Source organism: Mirounga angustirostris, unplaced genomic scaffold, assembly GCF_029215605.1.
Source record: "Mirounga angustirostris isolate CCGP_5_RB_7025 unplaced genomic scaffold, mMirAng1.0.hap1 SCAF_9, whole genome shotgun sequence".
Lineage (NCBI taxonomy): Eukaryota > Metazoa > Chordata > Mammalia > Carnivora > Phocidae > Mirounga > Mirounga angustirostris.
The window spans coordinates 61,275,832-61,293,783 of NW_026991717.1; the positions used below are offsets into that span (position 1 = coordinate 61,275,832).

The 17,952-nt window shown below is 46.3% G+C and overlaps 1 protein-coding gene across 2 annotated transcripts in view; it reads left to right on the forward strand.

Moving 5' to 3' along the window:
- The window catches only part of VPS39 (VPS39 subunit of HOPS complex), a 48,306-nt gene extending 30,546 nt beyond the window's left edge, over positions 1-17,760 (forward strand). Inside the window, exons 12-25 of one of the 2 annotated variants that reach the window (XM_064570597.1) lie at positions 2,127-2,269; positions 8,522-8,665; positions 9,160-9,301; positions 9,446-9,532; positions 9,863-9,936; positions 10,302-10,400; positions 10,998-11,115; positions 11,619-11,747; positions 12,384-12,486; positions 12,732-12,777; positions 13,661-13,810; positions 13,986-14,120; positions 14,384-14,475; positions 15,226-17,760. In XM_064570597.1, the coding sequence (XP_064426667.1) occupies positions 2,127-2,269; positions 8,522-8,665; positions 9,160-9,301; positions 9,446-9,532; positions 9,863-9,936; positions 10,302-10,400; positions 10,998-11,115; positions 11,619-11,747; positions 12,384-12,486; positions 12,732-12,777; positions 13,661-13,810; positions 13,986-14,120; positions 14,384-14,475; positions 15,226-15,301 (1,538 nt within the window). In that variant the 3' untranslated portion in view covers positions 15,302-17,760. Of the gene's footprint in view, positions 1-2,126; positions 2,270-8,521; positions 8,666-9,159; positions 9,302-9,445; positions 9,533-9,862; positions 9,937-10,301; positions 10,401-10,997; positions 11,116-11,618; positions 11,748-12,383; positions 12,487-12,731; positions 12,778-13,592; positions 13,811-13,985; positions 14,121-14,383; positions 14,476-15,225 lie in introns of those variants that run through there. The other variant, XM_064570598.1, reaches the window with a different exon arrangement.
- The last annotated feature ends 192 nt before the right edge of the window (positions 17,761-17,952 follow it).

Here is a 17,952-nt window from a genome sequence, read left to right on the forward strand (position 1 = left end):
TGTGTGGCATAATCCTGGACTTGGTGAACATGCGGGCCAAAGGCAAATCAGATAAGCGATGTCAGTGCCAGCTCTACCTTTGATCTTGAGCTTCATGGATAAATAAGACCTCTTATATGGCCACAGAGCGCTTGCATGTAAAACCATCAGTGAAATGTTGGAATAAGCATCTCCAGGGTTGTGGAGAAGTAAGTCAGGAGTCTCAAGAGGAGGTGACCAGGCTCTGGAAGATAGAAGGAAAAGCAGAGTGTAAAGGAAGGGTGGTTGGCAAGAGGACTCAGTGGTGGCTGAGGGTCTGTGAGCCCCAGCCCAGTGTGATGTTGGTGGTGCTTGATAGGTCATATGAGAAAGAGATGTTGGGTCTAAATCTCAGAGGACCTTGAGTGCTGCAAGGGACTTTGGACTTTGTATTGTAGGCTTCAGGTGACATCACAAGGTTTTAAGTAGAGCGATGTGATTAGAGCCACATCTGTAGACACACACAGTGGTGCGGGAGCCTGGCAAAGCCTAGGCGAGGGCGGTGGGTTCACTCCGGGCCCCCAGTGGTTGTCTGCGTTCCTCAGCCTGTGCTTCTGTGTGGCAGCCACACAGATCCGCCTGCTGTCCCTTTCAGCTTCCCAGGAGTGTCTGTTTCACATTATCATGGTTCTCAGGTTTTGAGGAAACACAGTCTTCCTAGCTTGGCAGAAATACCGGGGTCAGACAAAGGTTTCTTGGGGATGATGTGGGTTCTGGAGGCTTCAAGGCAAGGCTGGGTAACATTTCTCTTCTGGTCTGCTTGCCTGGGGCTCAGCTCCTTCTAGAAGGGACATGGCCTCCTGGTCCTCCAACTTTTTTTTTTTTTTTAATTTTAATGAAAATAAAGTAATGCTGGGACAAAATATTTATTGAAGTGTTAAAGGAAAAAAAATTTACTCTAGATCTAGCCTTGACTCTCGTTTCGTCTCTTTTTCATCCAAGCTTTTTCACATGTGTACATCTCAATGTAATGATAATCATAACAGTATATGCTTTTATAGTTTTTGTTACTTAGAATTGTTACACTGTTTTTCCATGTTGCTGTGTGCCCTTCATAATTACAATTTGTAATGATTGCCTTATAGTCTCTTAGTTGAATAGACTGTAGTTCTGCTGCTGAAGGAATTCCACAATTTTTCCAGAATTGCACTGTTACAAATAATGTTCATTACATGACCTGTTTATTCAGATGTGTCTCCCCCCCCGCCCCCCCGCCTTTAGACTGTTTTCTTAGCGTAAGCTCCTAGAAGTGGGATTAGTGGGTCCAAGTGCCTTTTTCCTTATTGAGGTAGAGTATTTTTGCCTTGGCAGTCAGTGTAAGAGTGATTCAGTCTCATAATATTGCAAGCACTGGGTAGTATCATGTAAAAATTTTTTTTACTAATTTTACTAATTAAATGTATTGCTTTGATTCTTAATGTAGCAGAATGTTTTCCCACTTATTTATATTATTTTCTTGTCAGTTGTTCATGTCTTTTGCCTGTTTATCAGATGAAATCTTTTTTTTTTTTACCGATTTATGTTTTATATAATTAACTTATTAGCCTCTTGCCATATATGCTGCGAATATATTCCTTAGCCTATTGTGTGGCTTTGTTTTAGTAATAGTAATTTGTTTTGGTAATAATTCTTTTTTTGACATACAGTTCTTTTATTTTTTAAGGCTATTGATTTTTTTCAACTTTAATATCTTAGCAATATTTTCTTGGAATATGTTTTCTTCTCCACTTTCAGAGAATTCATAAATTTTCCATTCTAATTCTGCATATGTGTATTTGTGTACGGCTTGGAAGATAGAGTCAAGCATTTTTGTAATGGTTTAGTGAAATATACATATAAATAGTGCTCAAACTATAGAAGTATAGAGCTCATTGAGTTTTTATGAACTTGGAGTCAATTTTTAAAAAAAAATCAGTCTGAGGGTGCCTGGCTGGCTCATTCGGTAGAGCATGCGACTCTTGATATTGGGTATAGAGATTATGTGAAATATAAAAAAATCTTTAAAAAAATCAGTCTGGAACTTATTTTGCTTTAGTAATGGTCTTGTTTTATCTGGTCCCTAAATTGCTGTGCTCCTTTCTGGGGAATCATGTTTACCTTCCATGTAGATCCTACCCATGTGATGGGCCTGTACCCGGACCTGCTGCCCACAGACTATAGGAAGCAGCTGCAGTATCCTAACCCGCTGCCTGTGCTCTCGGGGGCTGAATTGGAGAAGGCACACTTAGCTCTGATTGACTACCTGACACAGGTAGGTATGATACAGAGGTGTGTGGAAGAGTTTACCTGGGAGTTCCAGTACCTCTTTTCTGTGGCAGAGAAGGGCAGGCCTTCTCAAATTCCATAGGCATTCCATAAATGAATGCTGTAGAAGTCATGGTGGGCTGGGCACATTTCTTTCTCCTCCATCTCCCTGCTCAGTCATACCATTGAGCTGTTTGATGCCAAATCTTGATAGCAGGAAACGTACTTGATTTCTGGTAAATTTACACTAAGCTCTTCTGGGAACTAAAAAGAATAAATCTTAGTTGATAGAAAATAAGTTTTTTGAAATACTCTTTTGGAACATACATACTTGTGGAAAAATACATGCTCTATGCAGGCAACTGGGCAAACATAGAAAAGTATAAAGCAAAAGTACAAATCACCCATAACCCTACCACCCAGAGAAAAGTAACAAACATTATAGTGTTGTCCTTCTAGACCTTTAGAGGCACACCTCCTTTATTGTGCTTCACAGATGCTGCGTTTTTGTTTTTTTTTTACAAATTGAAGATTTGCACCAACCCTGCATTGAGCAAGTCTGTTGGCACCATTTTTTCAACAGCATTTCCTCACTTTGTGTCTGTGTCACATTTTGGTAATTCTCACAACATTTCACGTTTTTTCATTATTATTGTATTTATTTTTGTGATCTGTGATCATTGATCTTTGATGTCACTGTTGTAATTGTTTTGGTATGCCACCAGCTGTGCCCATATAAGATGGCAAACTTAATAAATGTCTGTGTGTTCTGACTACTCGACCAACTGGCTGTTCCTGCCTCTTCTGCTTTTTGGGTCTCCCTACTCCCTGAGACACAATAATTTTGAAATTAAGTCAGTTATTAACCCCACAATGGCCTCTAAGTGTTCAAGTAAAAGGAAGAATTGCTAATCAAAAGTAAAGATAATTAAGCTTAGCGAGGAAAGCATATCAAAAGCCAAGATAGGCCAAACTCTACGCCTCTTGTGCCAGTTAGCCAAGTTGTGAATGCAGAAGAAAAAATCTTAAAGGAAATTAAAACTGCTACATCAGTAACATGAATAAGAAAATGAAACAGCCTTATTGCTGATTTGGAGAAAGTTTTAGTGGTTTGGGTAGAAATCAAACCAGCCACAGCATTCCCTTTCGCCAAAGCCTAATCCAGAGCAAGGCCCTAACTCTCTTCAAATCTATGAAGGCTGAGAGGGATGAGGAAGCTACAGATGAAAAGTTGGAAGCTAGAAGAGGTTGGTTCATGAGGTTTAAGAAGGAAGGCGTCTCCATGACATAAAGTTCAAGGTGAAGCAGCAAGTGCTGATGTAGAAGCTGCAGCAAGTTCTCCAGAAGATCTAGGTGAGATCATTAATGAAGGTGGCTCCGCTTAACAGCAGATCTTCAGTGTATGAAACAGCCTTCTGTTGGAAGGAAATGCCAACTAGGACTTTCATAGCTAGAGAAGAGAAGTCAGTGCTTGGGTTCAAAGCTTCTAAGGACAGGTTGACTTTCCTGTTAGGGGCTAATGCAGCTGGTGACTTGAAGTTGGAGCCAATGCTCATTGATCATTTTGAAAATCCTAGGGCCCTTAAGAATGACGCTACATCTGCTCTGCCTGTGCTCTATAAATGGAACAACAAAGCCTGGATGACAGCACGTCTGTTTATAATATGGTTTACTGAGTATTTTACACCCACTGTTGAGACCTGCAGCTCAGAAAGAAAGATTCCTTTCAAAATATGACTGGTTATTTGAAATGCACCTGGTCACCCAAGGGCTCTGATGGAGATGTACAGTAAGATTAATGTTTTCATACTAACATAGCATCCATTCTGCAGCCATGGATCAAGAAGTAATTTTAACTTTCAAGTCTTCTTTAAGAAATAACATTTCACGGGGCGCCTGGGTGGCTCAGTCGGTTAAGCGACTGCCTTCGGCTCAGGTCATGATCCTGGAGTCCCGGGATCGAGTCCCGCATTGGGCTCCCTGCTCAGCGGGGAGTCTGCTTCTCCCTCTGACCCTCCTCCCTCTCGTGCTCTCTGTCTCTCATTCTCTCTCTCGCAAATAAAAAAAAAAGAAAAAGAAAAAGAAATAACATTTCACAAGCCTATAGTTGCTATAGGTAATGATTCCTCTGTATCTGGGCCAAATAAATAAAAAACCTGGAAAGGATTCACTATTCTACATTCCATAAGAACACTCATGATTACCCCGAATAGCCAAAGGAGTGTTGAAGAAGAAAACCAAAACCGACGGCATCAGAATTCCAGACTTCAGGCTCTATTACAAAGCTATAATCATCAAGACAGTATGGTCCTGGCACAAAAACAGACACATAGATCAGTGGAACAGAATAGAGAACCCAGAAATGGATCCTCAACTCTATGGTCAACTAATCTTTGACAAAGCAGGAAAGAATATCCAATGGAAAAAAGTCTCTTCAACAGATGGTGTTGGGAAAATTGGACAGCCACATGCAGAAGAATGAAACTGGACCATTTCCTTACACCACACACTAAAATAGACTCAAAATTGATGAAAGACCTAAATGTGAGACAGGAATCCATCAAAATCCTTGAGGAGAACACAGGCAGCAACCTCTTCGACCTTAGCCACAGCAACTTCTTGCTAGACACGTCTCCAGTGGCAAGGGAAGCAAAGACAAAAATGAACTATTGGGACTTCATCAAGATAAAAAGCTTTTGCACAGCAAAGGAAACAGTAGACAAAACCAAAAGACAACGGACAGAATGGGAGAAGATATTTGCAAATGACATATCAGATAAAGGGCCTAATATCCAAAATCTATAAAGAATTTATCAAACTCAACACCCAAAGAACAAATAATCCAATCAAGAAATGGACAGAAGACATGAACAGACATTTCTGCAAAGAAGACATCCAAATGGCCAACAGACACATGAAAAAGTGCTCAACATCACTCAGCATCAGGGATATACAAATCAAAACCTCAATGAGATACCACCTCACTCCAGTCAGAATGGCTAAAATTAACAAGTCAGGAAACGACAGATGTTGGTGAGGATGCGGAGAAAGGGGAACCCTCCTACACTGTTGGTGGGAATGCAAACTGGTGTAGCCACTCTTGAAAACAGTATGGAGGTTCCTCAAAAAGGTGAAAATAGAGCTACCCTATGACCCAGGAATTGCACTATTGGATATTTACCCCAAAGATATAGATGTAATTGACCCGAAGGGGCACGTGCACCCCAATGTTTACAGCAGAAATGTCCCCAATAGCCAAATGATAGAAAGAGCCCAGATGTCAATCAACAGATGAATGGATAAAGAAGATGTGGCATATATATATATATATATATATATATATATATATACACACACACACACACACACAATGGAATATTATGCAGCCATCAAAAATTGAAATGTTGGCATTTGCAATAATGTGGATGGAACTAGAGGGTATTATGCTAAGCGAAATAAGTCAATCAGAGAAAGACAATTATATGATCTTACTGATATGTGGAATTTAAGAAACAAGGCAGAGGATTGTAGAGGAAGAGGAAAAAATGAAACGACGAAACCAGAGAGGGAGACAAACCATAAGAGACTCTTAATCATAGGAAACAAACTGAGGGTTGCTGGAGGGGAGGGGGCTGGAGGGATGGAGTGACGGGATGATGGACATTGTGGAGGTATGTGTTGTAATGAGCACTGGGTATTATATAAGGACTGATGAATCACAGACCTGTACCCCTGAAACAAATAATACATTATATGTTAATAAAATTTAAATTTAAAAAAAGAACACTCATGATTCATGGGAAGAGGTCAGAATATCAACATGAACAGGAGTTTGGAAGAAGCTGATTCCAGCCCTCAAGGATGACTTTGAGGGGTGCAAGGCTTCAGTGGAGGAAGTGACTGCAGATGTTGTGGGAATAGCAAGAAAACTAGAATGAGAAGTGGGGCCTGAAGTCGTGACTGACTTGATGCAATCTCAGGATAAAACTGTACTGGATGAGGAGTTGCTTCTTACGGAAGAGCAAAGAAAGTGGTTTCTTGAGATGGAATCTAGTTCTGGTGAAGATGCTGTGAAGACTGTTGAAATGACAGCAAAGGATTTAAAATTACCCATAAACATAGTTAATAAAGCAGTGGCAGGGTTTGAGAGGGTAGACTCCAGTTTTGAAAGAAGTTCTGTGGGTAAAGTGCTATCAAACAGCATCGCATGCTATAGAGAAATCATTCTTGAAAGGAAGAGTCAATTGATGTGGCAAACTTCCTTGTCTTATTTTGAGAAATTGCCACAGCCACCCGAACCCTGAGTCATCAACATCGAGGCAGAACCCTCCACCAGCCAAAAGATTATAACTCATTGAAAGCTCAGATGATGGTTAGCATTATTTAGCAATAAAGTATTTTTAAATTAAGGTATATACATTATTTTGTTAGGCATAATACTACCATAAGCATACTTACACATAAGCATAACTTCTGTATGCACTGTGAAACCAAGAAATGAATTTAACTCACTTTATTGAGATACTAGCTTTATCGAAGTGGTCTGGAACCAAACTCACAATGTCTCTGAGGTATGCTTGGATATGTATTCATGAATTCGGTTTTTTAAAAATTTATTGGGGCCCCTGGGTGGCTCAGTCGGTTGAGCGGCTGACTCTTTGTTTTGGCTCAGGTCATGATCTCGGGGTCCTGGGTTTGAGCCCTGCATTGGGCTTTGCGGTCAGCAGGGAGTCTGTTTGAGGATTCTTTCTCCCTCTCCCTTTGCCCCTCCCCCTGCTCCTGCACACTTGATCTCTCAATCTCTCTCTCTCAAATAAATAAATCTTTAAAGAATAAAAAAATAAAAATAAAATTTATTTATGGGGTTATTGCTAATGGATATCAACTAAAGTTCTATAGCTTACTTTTTAAAAATTTAGCTGTATATTGAGAAAATCCTTCTCTGTCAATAAATATTCTTCTATAACATGGGTTTTTTTTAAGAGGGAGTAGATTTGTTTTTTTTCCAGTTTACTGTTATGGAGAGATAAGTGAAATTTTCAAGGGAACACTCAAATTAATGTCTCCATTAAAGACTGTTCACCACAAACTTCTGTCACAAAGGGCTATTATTTATTTTCTGGGCACTCACCCAGTCCGAGAACTTAGTAAATTTTTTTCCCCATAGGTGTTGTGAAGACCTCTGTGAGGGGTCCCCTGGGCAGGCACTGAGAAAGACTGCCGGGAAATTGTAAGCCAGCTACCTGCCGCCTGCTTCTGGGTTAGTGAAGGTCCCACAGGTCTGGTCAGGCATGCGTAGCCTCGGCACTTCCTTGACATTGGGCTCCAGGGGTACCCAGACATGTGTCTGTCTGCACCCTGCACAGCTCATGTGGTTTGTCAAGTGAAGAAGGTTCCCGGGGCAGAATGTCTCCTAAGCCTGTGGTATTGAAGAAAACCCTCTATTGCCAGTGTCTTTGTTTAGGACTCCGAGCACACATTTTTCCCTGGACTTCTCCGCTGACATTTGGGATGTGTGGGTTAGCTGACACTGATGCTGCTATGCCAGAGAGATGGTGGAGCATCTAAGACCAAGGGCATTGCCAGACACAGTGTAGTGCAACCTGGGTGATTGTATTTATGTGAAGTTCTGCAATAGGTAAAAACTAATCTCTAGTGATCAAAATCAGATCCCTGGTGTCAGAGGTGGGTGGGACTCTTTGAGAAGAGCCCAAGGGAACTTTCTGGGGTGATAGAAAATGTTCTGTTCCTTGATTGGGGTCGTGGTTATATGCATGTACATATGTGTCAAAATGGATTTCATACTTTAAAAGGGTACATTTTATTACATGTTACACCTCAAGAAAGTTGATTTTTTTTTTAATAAAAGAACATGGGCTTTGGAATTAGATCCTAATTTGAAACTTGCCTCAGCTGCTTGTGAGAGATCTAATTATCTGTGCCTTGGCTTCTTGTAAAGCAGGGATGATAATGTCTGCATTTGTTGTAGGTTTAAAATAGGGTGACATAAAGTTCTTGGCATGGTGCCTGGTGTGTAGTAACTACCCGATAAATAATTGTTACTGGATCTGTACCCATAAACTGGATCTGTGGCAATTTGGCATTCATCTCTTTTGATCCCCGATAAAGATTATATGCTAATGTGAGATCAGGGTGGATAGGTGTGAGCTGTGTTGGCGGTATTTGGAATTACCTGGTAGCTCAGGTGATAAGGATAATTTAGTCCTGGCCTTAACCCCACATTTCCGGGTCTTGGCAGAAACGAAGCCAGTTGGTGAAGAAGCTGAATGACTCTGATCACCAATCTAGCACCTCCCCGCTTATGGAAGGCACTCCCACCATCAAATCCAAGAAGAAGCTGTTGCAAATCATTGACACCACCCTGCTCAAGTGCTACCTCCATGTGAGTTCTCCAAGCACTTGGTACCCACAATTCCCCAGTCCCCTGAAGCTGGGAAAGGGCTACTTTGGGGTAACTGCCATCAGTAAGAATGAAATCTTTGATGATGGGTACCACCTAGCCTTGACCTGACACCTCTGAGCTTCTGAGAATTAGGAGGATAAGGCAAGATACTGCCCCAGAATTTGCAGTGGGCTGGTCTTCTCTGGTAAGACTGGGGTTGGTGCTACAGGGCAAACAGGGACAGTGTTTCCTGAATGTATCCCCGCCTGCCCCCCACTCCCCTCCGGCACGTGAAAACCTGCTGTGTGAAAGAGCATAATGCTGTGAAAGCCACTCCCTGTAGTCCTGATAAAGGCCGGTTGGCCTTCTCTGGCTTGGGTTCTTTTCAGAACCTCAGTTCCTTTTGGCCTGAAGCAGGCCTGGGCTAGGAGGGGGACGGGGTGGGGGTGCGCCTTCACGACACGGCTGCCACGGAAGTCCTGCTTCCTCCACAGACAAATGTGGCCCTGGTGGCCCCTCTGCTGCGCCTGGAGAACAACCACTGCCACATCGAGGAGAGCGAGCACGTGCTGAAGAAGGCGCACAAGTACAGCGAGCTGATCATCCTCTACGAGAAGAAGGGGCTCCATGAGAAAGGTGGCCGGAGCAGGGGCTTCTCGAATCTGGGAGGGTCTCTTGTCTGGGGAGAGGGGAAACCCACTGAAGTACGATAACTCTCCCGTGGGCATGTGCCTCCTGGAAGAGGCTAATGACCTTTTTTGGGGGGCGCTTCATGGCCAGCTCTGCAGGTGCTGGTGGACCAGTCCAAGAAGGCCAACTCGCCTCTGAAAGGCCACGAGAGGACAGTGCAGTATCTGCAGCATTTGGGTAAGTCCAGCTTTTGAAAGGGAAGTGGGGAAGGATTGTGTTCAAATGAACTTGATCTCTGTCCATTTCTGATTCCGGCGGGTCAGTCCCCTACCTCCCTTGTGCTCACCCAACTTTGTTTCTCCAGTTGGGGTAAGAGTACCCCCATGGTGGAACTGTGACAGCCCTTTGGCATGTAGCCAGCCAAGTAGGGCCAAGCAGCCCTAAGTGACTGGTGCTTGGACAGACTATCTTCCCTGGAAAGTAAATTCGGGGGCAACCTGGGCACCTGCCTTCTCAGTCCTGTGGCCAGGGTGGGCTTCACCTGTCAACGAATCTTTTCCCTCTCAGGCACAGAAAACCTGCATTTGATTTTTTCCTACTCGGTGTGGGTGCTGCGAGACTTCCCAGAGGATGGCTTGAAGGTAGGTCATAGGGGTCTCTCGGATTTATCTAGTCCCATGCTGGGTCCTGATTCGACTAAGGACAGTGGGGTGGTGGGGGTAGGATTCATGCAGTTTCTCTGGTGTTCAGAGGAGTAGTCCGGGAAAGAGGAGACAACAGTGTAATAATGTGGTGGAGAGAGCCTTGTGCAGACATCAGGAGACCAGCACCCGTGACCTAGTCTGTCACACGAGCTAAGGTGCCATCTGGTAGACCCTTCCCCCTTCAGCAGTCCACTTGACCCTCCACTGTGTGTGTGTGCGTGTGTGTGTGTGTGTGCAGGTGTGTGGTTGGCAGCACTGCAGTCAGATGGTTCTGCTGCTGGAACTCAGGTTTGTTCCCATAGATCTTTACCGAAGACCTCCCGGAGGTGGAGTCTCTGCCACGTGACCGAGTGCTTGGCTTCTTAGTGGAGAATTTTAAGGGTCTGGCTATTCCTTATCTGGTAAGATCTTTTTTTGGTCTGAACTAAAAACCTTTAAATGTGGGATCCAGGGCCGCATGGGGCAGTTATCCGGCAATTCAGATTGGGGTTTGTGTCACTTGGGGATTGGTAGAAATGTAAGAAAGAAGATTATTTCTGCCTCCTCTGAAGAAAGATCTTGGTAGTCAAGCTGGAAATGTTACCTTTGATGAATGCCTTCTAAATCGAGGTAAAGTACAGAGGGATAAAAGAGAATGATGTTCAAGAAAAACATCTCAAAGCCACATTTGTATGGCCATTCAGATTCATCCGTGACCACAGGACAACCAAATTGGTTTTAAGTACCGGAATGCAACTATGTAACCGTAACTACGTGGGCTGATGCAAGAGTTTAGAGGATTATGGGACAAAATTAATGAATGAGCTTAGATTGCAAATCAAGAAAATAATCCTTGATGTTGCTGGGTTGTATTCCAAAATTTCCTGGTGGTTTTAGAAGAGCTATTTTAGGAGACAATCTCGATGGGACCTGTTGGGCCTTAAAAATGTGAGGGAGATGGGGTGACAGAGCTGGGCCACAGCGTAGAGGGTACCAGGTAGACCCATGTCTTGCCTCAGGAACATGTCATCCACGTTTGGGAGGAGACAGGCTCTCGGTTCCACAACTGCCTGATCCAGCTGTACTGTGAGAAGGTGCAAGGTCTGATGAAGGAGTATCTCCTGTCCTTCCCTGCAGGTACCAGTTCTAATAGAAAGCCAGGTGGCCCTGGGCCTTAGAGGTGACCTGGGACCCGAGGGTGCCATGTGGCACAGAGAAGCAGACCTTACTCTTCTCTGTGGGCCCAGGGGGGTGGGAAGTTCCTCAGAGGAGCCAGGGCAGCTAAGTGAGCCAGCATGGGAGACTCAAGAGCTCTTGTCTGGATCTGGGCATTGCTGAGCATCGCCCATATGGGAGGGGGAAGGAACAGATTTGTCTGCAAGACGACAGCTGTGCTGATAAGAAACAGGTTTGCTTACAAGAGCGCTTGTCTGTGTAGCTTGATTTCCTTTGTTTCTCAAGCTGATGTTTTGGGTCGTGTAGAGACCGTAAACTAAGAAAAATCCAACTGGAACCCACTCTGGAGGCCCTTTCTGATCATTGTGGTGATATCATTGAACCCCATCCCCTTCATTTTTCTTGATGACCCCACATTGCTGCCCCACAGCATCGTTTCATTTTGAGCTTGGTTTCCTTTGAAGGCCAAACTCCAGTTCCTGCTGGAGAGGAAGATGGTGAGCTGGGAGAATACCGACGGAAGCTCCTTATGTTCTTGGAAATTTCTGGCTACTATGATCCAGGCCGGCTAATCTGTGACTTTCCTTTTGATGGTGAGTGTCTGGCTCATGGCCAGAAGCCACTTCAGCGGAAAGTAATGCAAAAACTCATCCTTCTCTTTTCCCCAGTTCCCTACTCTTCCCAAAAGTTGGGGCTGGAAAAAGCCCCATGTTTCAGGCCAGGGCTGCTGTTCTATCCCATCTGAAGATTCGCTTTTGTACCGTGACTGAGAGGAGTCTCTTTTGGGTGTGAACCACCTGGCAGTTGATGGCCAGGTTGAAACCTGTTTATTGCATCAGTACATGTTCTTGGGCAAGTTCATTATTTAGCAATATTTGTAATCTGGCATAATTTGTCTGAAAAAGACACACGTTTGTCTGATGTATAAACTCCGGGGGAGCAGAGCCCAAGTGTTTCCTTAGCTGGAGTGCTTGGCACATTGTGGGCGCTTATTATGCACTTGGTTGTTGGATGAGCGTTCTTTCCCAGTTTAGAAGTGATCACAAAAAAGATGGGATAAAGTACTTTCTAAAATAGCTCCCTTCGCCCTTTTTAAAATTTTAGCAATTTTCTCCTTGAAAAAGTCCCAAGTAATACAAATAGTTTCACCCAGTTGTGTAACAGCTTAGCCCCTGGCCTGTGCTCACACAGTGGTGGTGAGGGTTACTCACACTCCTTCCTCCTTGCAGGCCTCTTAGAAGAGCGCGCACTGCTGCTGGGCCGCATGGGGAAGCACGAGCAAGCGCTCTTCATCTACGTGCACATCCTGAAGGACACAAAGATGGCCGAGGAGTACGTTCACCCTGCCACCGCACCGCCCAATGAGTCCGCCCAACGAGTCCGACAGCAGGCCCCTCAGAGAGAGGAGAGGCAGAGGAGAAGTGGGAGAGGTTCAGAAAGCTGCCTCCCCTCCACTCTGCCTCCCGTGCTGGCCCCCGATTGCGGAGCCCTCATGAGGCTGTTCCCGCAGGCAGAATTGATGACCTCTCTCTCGACATGGCTGCTCTGGCCTAGTCTCACCACTTTTTCCCTTGCAGGTACTGCCACAAGCATTACGACCAAAACAGAGATGGCAGCAAAGACGTAAGTAGTGACACTGGCCCCAGGGAACATGTGTGCTTTTCACTGTCCCTCACAGCACTCCTCACCCCCTTGGGGCGGCCACAGGTAACACTGGTAGGAGTTGCTGAGATCACTGATTTTGCACATGTGTATTGAGGAGAGACAGGGTGACCGTACATCCTGTTTGCTTGGGATGGTTCTGGCTTATTGTCATCCTTGTGATGATTAGTAGCACCCCTGCCCCTTTACTTAAAAGAGTCCCAGCTTGTATAAGTTCTATGGTCAGCCTGTTGAGGAGGAGCATCTAATGGTTGCAGTGAGGTGCACTCATGTGCTCTGTCTAGAATGCACATGGATTTGTCTGTGTCTGGACACTTTGGACTGTCATGCCTGGGGGTGTCGGGGTAACTGGAATCTAGGTGGTAGAGGCCAGAGTTGCTGCTAAACAGTGCACAGGATAGCCTCAACAAAGAATTAGCCAGCCCAGACTGTTGAGTGCTAAGGTTGAGAAACCCTGTGTTACTAGTACCAGTAGGAAAGATGGTGTTTCAGCTCAGGTTAATCCTCATTTGCCAGAATGTGACGGGGTCACAGCGTCAAATCCAGATTCCTGGGAGGGATCTTTTTGAGTCATTTTGCAGTGTTAGCATTTTGTCGACAGTATAATGCTTAACAAACACAACGCATTTGATTTTTTTTGTCTCAGGAAAAACAGTCCTTAATTTTTAACATCTTCAGTTGGCTGACTTTACCAAAATCTTTTAAAATGTGAAAAATGATGAATTTTATGTGCTCCAGGGCAGCTCTTACTAGAGACCAACCCCTCTTATTTTTAGGTGTGGTAATGCTGAGGGGTTCTGGGAGGCTTACTGCCAGCCTGACGTATGTGACTTGTATGAGACAGGTGTATCTGTCCCTGCTCCGGATGTACCTGTCACCCCCCAGTGTTCACTGCCTGGGACCAATCAAGCTGGAACTGCTGGAGCCACAAGCCAACCTCCAGGCCGCCCTGCAGGTCCTTGAGCTGCACCATAGCAAGCTGGACACCACCAAGGTCAGGAGCTCTTCTGGGGAGATGGGAGGCACTTAGGGGTGCACTGAATGAGAGGAGTGAGAGGAGGGGACAGAGAAAGGGACTGGGGTTCGAGAGAGCTGTGTGGCTTCAGACTTTTCCTCAGGCTCACTCCCGTTCTGTCTCACCCTGTTCCCATCTCTGTTCCTGTCCCTAGGCCATCAACCTTCTACCAGCAAACACTCAGATTAACGATATACGCATCTTTCTGGAAAAGGTCTTGGAAGAAAATGCACAAAAAAAACGGTTCAATCAAGTGCTCAAGAACCTTCTCCATGCAGAATTTCTGAGGGTATGAACCTTCCAAACTCTAGGATGGGGTTGTATTTTTAGTATGAGACAGTTAACCACATATTCCCCATAGACAAAAGCAGAGCTTTGTGTTCCTTGAACACTGTAGCTCAAACTGATGTCATAACCAACTTGACAGTTGGTTGCAAGGGTTTCCATTAGAGGCATCTGGGGGGGCTGGGGGGGTGAGACAGCTCCAGCCTCTGCCTTCGGTTCTGTGTGCCGGACTCTGAGGCTTCCATCCCAGTCGCTGTCCTCTCACAGGTCCAGGAAGAGCGGATTTTACACCAGCAGGTGAAATGCATCATCACGGAGGAGAAGGTCTGCATGGTGTGTAAGAAGAAGATTGGGAACAGGTGAGCCTCCTCGACGGCTATGCAGCCTCAGCTGTGATGTGGGTCATGCCCAGGATGGATTTCTGCCCTTTAGCTGAAGGGGAGAGCATGGCTGCTGTCTCGGCCACTGTTACTTCTTGGGCTTCCAGAGAGCAGTCCGTGTTGTCTGTTGCGGCTTAGCTTTGAGGATTTAAAGACTTGCAGTGTGTGGCGTGCCTGTAGAGCCCTTCCTTTCTGGCAGCTAGACGTTGTGATGTAGCCAGTGCGTGTGTAGGAGTTGTATGTGGGAGAAAGTTCTCTTTTAGGGTGTGCCAGTGAAGGAGGAAAAAGATCTTTTCATCTGCTACCTCATGACTTGAGTAAAATCCTGAGCCAGCATCATTCTGTTTAAAGCATATGCTCTAGTCTATCCCCTTGCCTGCAAAGTAGGGTGCTTTGTCCTTTTTCTTACGTGAGTAGAAGAATCCTTTTCTTTAGAAAGATGTTGTTAGAATTAGCCTAAAAACTTGTTCTGATGAGCAGAACCATCTGCTCCATCTGCCCTGTATTTCACATTGATGACTTAATAAGAAATATTCCCATGCCTTCAAACTTCACGGAACTCATGCTCTGTTTGGTTATTTGACAGAGATGGTGGCTGTGTAAATCCAAAAGACCCTAGGGGCGGGCCGTTCCTTGTGGTTAGGGTGGGTCACTTCTGGGATGGCACCTGGGTAAGGCACCTTTTCTAGGAAGTGGTCTTCTCTCCTGAGCCGTTTTCCTTCTCTACAGTGCATTTGCAAGATACCCCAACGGAGTGGTCGTGCACTACTTCTGTTCCAAAGAGGTCAACCCGGCTGACACCTGAGCCCAGCATGCCAGGGACTCTTCTCATGGACAGTCGGCTATCCCAGAGAAGGGAAGGAGCACCGGCCTTAGGAATGGGAGGCTGCTTCCACCACCAGGTGTCTCCCCATTTGGACACTCCTGGCTACCTTGAGCCCTGGAACATCTCTGAGTTTATCAGACTTGCGGTCTGGTGTTACCAGCTTTTTGATAGAAAAAAGAGATTAGCTATACCTTATATACTATTGTGTTGCAGGCAATTTCGGAGAATTTACTACCTGCTTGGACGGGAGGAGGTGGGGAAGGCCATTGTCCTGCCTTTGCACACCAATCACCTGAACAAGGAAAGTGTCTCAAGTGTCTGTAACCCTGAGATTGTTTATGCAGAGTTTTCTTTTAAGACACGTGCAGGACTTGGCGTGGAGCCCCCTGCGCGGTGGCCTGGAGCCTGGGAGGAGAGCCTTCCTAGAGCTCCTCTTGCCATGCGGGCCGGCCCTGGCTCTCCAGGTGATGACAGTCATTTCTCTGTAGCCGCCAGAGCCCCTGTCCCCCGGGTTCTGCCCGCTCACCATGTCCTGTTTCAGTCTCCGTTTCGTCCTCACTATTGATTTTCTTCCTTTATCTCTCCCCTCACTGCTTCCCCCCACGCTTTGTCTCCCGTTTTCCCCACACCGGGGATAACTAATACTTAAGGTAAAATGAGAAGCAAGAGGAAGTCTCAGTTTCCAGGGTACACTGACAACTGATTGTCAGGTATGTTGTAAACAGGTCCTCCTTGGACTGAGAGCTCTGTGCCTAGAAGCTTAGGGGAGCGTCGTCCTCCCTCCCCTGGGGCCAAGTGTGACAGTGGTTCTCAGGATGGCCTGCACTGGGCATATGACCTCTTAGGCAGACACCTGTGGAGGCCCCCCTTCCTGGGTCACCCACCAGCCACCCAGGACAGGTTTGCTTGGTCTCTGTGAGCCGAGTGCTTTGTGCTTTGGCACCTTTCTCTTTGCAGCCAGTGTCGTCCGCTTACCTCACGGTTGGCCTGGCCGTCCTTCTCCAGCTTTGTTGTGCAGGGGTTGGAGGACTGCGCCGGCCTGTTGTAGGTAGGGGGTCTCTGTTACACGACCGATCAGATCAGGAGCTGACGGGGATGGGAGGTCGGGCATGCTTGTGAGGTGCCCGGGGACAGCCGAAAGCGCGCGGGAGGTGGCCGCGGCAGCCGCACACGGGTTTATGAAGGAACTCAGCGCCAGATCCCCGGAGCACTTGTAGGGGGCAGGGAGACACCCCCCCCCCCCCCCCCCGCCCAGGGCACTGGAGGCACACAGAAGGAGTGTCTAGCACAGCAGGCCACAGACCTACGGGGAGAGCGGCCCTGCATCCTGTCCTCCCTGGGGTCTTGCAGACTCAGTCTTGATGCTTCTGTGTTTTTAATGGTGGGAAGGGTGGGCGATGGTGCCCGGCCCTGACAGTGTTTGAGTAGCCTGGCCTTGACAGATCTTGGTTCTTTGTAAACCACAGCACCGCGCCATGTGGGGTCTGTGTCGTAGGCCGCCTTGTGGGTGTTGTAGACTAGGCGCCTCCCAGGCACACTGCCCAGGGAGGGTTCGGAAGTACAGAGTGCATGCCCTCAGCATCACACACCCAGACAGGGACTCTGCTCAGGTCTGGAAGGCAGAGCAGCGCTTCGGAAGAGCTGTGTCCCACTTGGCCATACCAACCCACGAGAAGCCCTGCTGCCCTTGGACCTGTTTGCACCAGCTCGAAGGAGCTTCCCCTGGGAGCAGCAGTGAAGTCATCAGGCCAGCCCTCTGTGCAGCAGGAACCCGCCCCACCCCGCCCCGCAAACCCTGTCTTCCCGGCTTTCTGTGTTTGTATCTTCCATTCCCACAACCTGTGTGGCACATCTGTTTGAAGCAATAGAATAAAGAACGTGTGTTTTCTTCCTTCTGGAATACATACACGACCCAGTTTTCCCAGACTCCATTCTTCTTCCCTAGGCTCTCTTTGCCCTCTCTGGAGGTATGGAGAAGGCTAGAGATGAAAGCTCTGTAATGACTCATGAGGATCTCTCATAATAAACATCAGAAAGCAAGAAACCAGCCTATGTGAGTCTCTTCTCCCCCCGCCTTTCCTGTGAAGTTTGATGGAAATAACAGGAGATAATGATTTAGCTAAGAATTGAGAATAAGCCAATTAACGATAAAGAAAAAAAGTCAGTGTGACACCTCTGTCCTGTCTGTCTCAATCTGTGCCATCCAGCACAGCTAGTGTGGCTGGCGGCTGATGGTTGGACGGTGTGCGTGTAGAACATTTCCAGCCTCACCAAGTTCTGTTGGACACCCTGGAACTCTAGCTAATCCCGATTGTTTTCCCCTTGCACTTCACATAGTAGGGCCTCATGCCTCTTCCTGCAGCTCCTAATGACTGGGAGAGTCATGAAAGGTGTGGACTTGGTGGGATTGAAGGGCCCAAGGATGTTTGAGAAAGGTTGGTCCAGCTCCAAAAAGGCAGTTTGGTCCTGTGTCCCCATCTTTAGCCATCTGTGGTCATCCTGAGTTCTCTATTTATTGAGGTACAGGGCATGTGACTTCCAGGAGACGGTGTCGTACAGCCCAGAGCATGGGACGCCAGACTGCTCTGTGTGCCCCAGCTAACTCCATGCCCCCCCTCGGGGCCCCCTGA